The sequence below is a fragment of the Austrofundulus limnaeus genome, unplaced genomic scaffold, assembly GCF_001266775.1.
Source record: "Austrofundulus limnaeus strain Quisiro unplaced genomic scaffold, Austrofundulus_limnaeus-1.0 Scaffold385, whole genome shotgun sequence".
Taxonomy (NCBI): domain Eukaryota; kingdom Metazoa; phylum Chordata; class Actinopteri; order Cyprinodontiformes; family Rivulidae; genus Austrofundulus; species Austrofundulus limnaeus.
Window position 1 is genome coordinate 283,441 of NW_013952787.1, and position 3,950 is coordinate 287,390.

Genomic DNA, 3,950 nt, shown 5'->3' on the forward strand with positions numbered 1-3,950 from the left:
GTTTTACTGCCTCAAGCTGTCATGATGAATAAATAAAATTAAAAAAATCACTTTGACTCAACAGAAATAACAGCATGTGGTAACAAAACAAAACAAAAAAATCATTTAAACTCTTAAGATTTTCACATACAGAACAGATAAAAATTTTTCCTTGACGTGGTTGTAAATCATTCACTGAGAAATGGAAAACAAAGCAAAAAGAGAAACTAAATGAAAGTGAAAAAAAAAGTACAGTAACTGGAAATGTTCTTTTAGAGATAACCCACACACCTCCCCTGATATTGGACAATAGGCATAAACAAGAATATTTAATTCTAAAAGATCTTGCATCTTCAAAAACCCTGCAAAAACAGCTATTTAATGCGGTACATATAAATATGCACAATTGCTTGACAACATCAAACTCTTATTAAGAGCAAATCTTTATTAAGATGTAAGGAAGGTATTCTTGATTATGCCTAAGAAGCTGTTGGAGATGCAGCCTGATGAGGAGTCGGAGCCTGTCGTCCAGCATCAGATGGGTCTAAACGAGGGGAAAAAGAGGTACAATGAACAAAAGTTATTTTTGAATGAATAAAAACAACATTACAATACTCACCACATCATCACTCTTCACTCATCAGCAGACATCCCTTTAATCTGATCATTCTTCCTCATCTGGAACATGGAGAAACACGTCAGTAAGAAGTGTGCACATTCAAAATGCACTAATTTTAAAAACAGCAGCAGCGATCAATAAAAAAAACATTTTCTCACTCCAATACTAGGATTAAAAATACAGGTAACAAGTAGTAATACTGGAATACTTTTACTTCCTGTTGAACCTTTGTATCTGATGAAAACAAGATGTGTTAGAGGAAATTCACTGCTCTCTGTGTAGAAACATCAGCAGGCTGTGCCGTCAGTTTGACACAAAATTGTTTGAGTGTTGCAGCTTAAAGAAAGATGTACGTCTGTCTGTTCACGGAGTAAAACTGTGGAATGTTTTGGATAACGATTGTAAAAATGCTTCCTCAATGTTTTTAAGAAAAAGAAAAAAATTAATTTACTGAAAAAATATGAAACGGTTTAATTTATCCTTATAGGATTGGTTGTCTTGATATGGAGCCAGTTTTGGTTAGTTCTGTTATTTAGAGATTATTATGTTTTAATGTATTTTATTTTTTATGGTTTGTTTTTGTTTAAAAAGGAGCAGATTATATAAGATTTATTTCTTCTTTCTGCTTCCTTTCATTTTCTTGTAAATTCATTTTTTTGTTTTGTTTTATAAATTGTTCAGTTTTAACCGAAAATGTATAATTTTTTTTCAAAAAAAGAGAGACTCTATATGTGTGTGAAGGGGGAGGTGGTAGATAAGGTCCAGTTACGATGGACATACTTCACCACTGTCTAACAGGTAAGTTAACAGACTGCTCCTGCCAGGCGTAGTCTCAGTATATAAGTAATGACAAAACATCTTTTTGTTTTTATCAAGACCTCATTCAGACCTGGTATAAACAGGTATCTGAACACAGAGCCCCCGTATCATTTTAAAATCTATCCAAATGTTTTACGTACACTGAATAAAAAATGTAACACTTTGGTTTTTACTCCCATTTTCCATGAGCTGAGCTCAAAGATCTAAGACTCTTTGTACACAATAAACCTTCATTCAAACATTGTTCAGGAGTGTGTGTAAAGATAATAGTGAGCACTTCTTTGCAGAGAGAATCCGTCCCACCTCACAGCTGTGGCGTATCACGATGCTGATTAGACAGCATGGTTATTACAGGTGTGTCTTTGAACAAATGGAGCAAAAACACACGAGTTTATATTTTTGTTCAATGTACGTTTGTTTTCTGCTTTGTTTTAAAAAACTGTTGAGACATAGTAGAGCGCTCTATATCTGCGGGGCTCTGCAGTTTTTTTTTTTAAATGGCGTTATGCAAGTAGCGTAATGCCAGACTTGCTTCCTAATTTTCAGTTTGATGACCTCTCCCTAATGGGTGGTCCAATTTTAAAGGGATCCCTGGTTAGTTGCAACATTAGAATTATTTAATAAATATATATTTCAACTGTAAAATAAAGACTGTAAAAAGTACTGTAGGATGTTTAGTTTTTATCATTTTTAAACTAAAAGTTTAAAAATATATTACACAGACGGGGCAGTTTTATTTACACACAAAGCATTCTGGGTAAATGATGACGTGGATTGGTCCTCGGTGTGAGGCTGCTAGCGAGCTATATCCACCCTGAAGGTTAATCTTGGACAATATCTGATGATCGACTCTTTTAAATGAAACCAGAGAGCGTTGACAGAGAGGAGAAGGTAGAAATGACTCAGCCTGGAACTGAATATGGATGGAGGACCTCAGTTTAGCTTTTTTGTTGCGCTAGCACCAAGCTAATATATACTGTATATGACAATATAGCATTGGCGCTAGCGCAAAGGCTAACAGACTAAACTGAGGTTCTTCTTCCATGAAGCAGCTCTGTTGTCCTCCATCCATATTTTCAGTTCCAGGCTGAGTCATTTCTACCTTCTCCTCTCTGTCAACGCTCTCTGGTTTCATTTAAAAGAGTCGATCATCAGATATTGTCCAAGATTAACCTTCAGGGTGGATATAGCTCACTAGCAGCCTCGCACCGAGGACCTATCCACGTCATCATTTACCCAGAATGCTTTGTGTGTAAATAAAATGGCTCTGTCTGTGTTAAAATATATTTTTAAAAATTTACAAAACYAAACAGCCTACAGTATTTTTACATTCTTTATTTTACAGTTAAAATATATGTTTATCAAATAAAGTCGAATGTTACAACTAATCAGGGATCCCTTTTGTTGGATTCGGTACATAGAGCCTTTAAATTTAGGGGAAAAAACAGCTCTAAACAACTTTGAAATTTTTATAAAAAACCCTACTGCTTTGCAACGGTGGCTCATGAGTCCAAAAAGGCATGTGTTTCCTGTTGTTGGTTCGTTTTGAGGCTGGTCTGTATTCACACCAGAAATAAACCACACCAGTGAAACGGACTGGAAACGGACTGAGACCATATCAAAAATGGGATTCAGCCCGGTTGTTTGGTCTCCATGAGTGTATTCACACCTACATAAAAGGTCCGGACCAACGGGGGAAACAAACTCTGGTCCGTTTAAAGCGGACCAAATGTGTCAGGTGTGAATACACACTTACAGATCTTTTGTAATGGTACAATCAGTGAAAGTAGATGATGGCTGAAGTATACAATCTGAAGTTTTACAGGTTAAAATCTTCAGCATCATTGTGCTGACACTGAATTTTGTGAAGTTGCATAAAAGTCCTTTTATGCCACTTTACTTCTGTCATATTATACCTTTTAGGTAATTTAGGTTGTATTTGTGCATGTATAGACAAGTTTATAAAACACTCTTAAAACAAGAAATCTTCCATGTTAGATAAGAGTTTCTGTAAAAACAAGAGAAAAATATACCTCAAGAATATTTATTTCACCGTATCACAAGAGATGAAAGTGCAGTCATAGGTATATTAGAAAATAACTGTAATTATTGCGATAACGATATCAGATGCAGTATATGTCTTCTTTTCCCCACTGCCTTTCTAATCTGTACCTTTTACCCTAACTTTATTTGTATAGCGCCTTCCAGTCAAGCAGCCACTAAGTGCTTCACAATAAAACGTCACAATAAACCACAATCAGAGCATATAAAAATACAGCGTGTAAAATAAGTATTGAACACGTCATCATTTTTCTCAGTAAATATATTACTAGAGGTGCTAATGACATGAAATTTTCACCAGATGTGGTAACAACCCAAGTGATCCATACATACAAAGAAATCAAACCATAAATGTCCAGAAATAAAGTTATTTGTAATAATGTGGAATGGCACAGGGAAAAAAATATTCTATGAACTCTGATCTTTAGTTCTTTCCATAGATTTTCTGTTGGATTCAGGTCAGGTGATTGGC

At 35.2% G+C, this 3,950-nt stretch overlaps 1 protein-coding gene across 2 annotated transcripts in view; it reads right to left on the minus strand.

The window, feature by feature from the left end:
• Positions 1-403: 403 nt before the first annotated feature.
• Positions 404-3,950, minus strand: part of LOC106528494 (phosphatidylinositol transfer protein alpha isoform) — a 25,925-nt gene continuing 22,378 nt past the window's right edge. For both annotated transcript variants that reach the window (XM_014023677.1, XM_014023678.1), the window contains 2 exons: positions 599-657; positions 404-523 (listed from right to left, as the gene is read on the minus strand). In XM_014023677.1, coding sequence (XP_013879131.1) covers positions 613-657 — 45 coding nt within the window. In that variant the 3' untranslated portion in view covers positions 404-523; positions 599-612. The remainder of the gene's footprint in view (positions 524-598; positions 658-3,950) is intronic.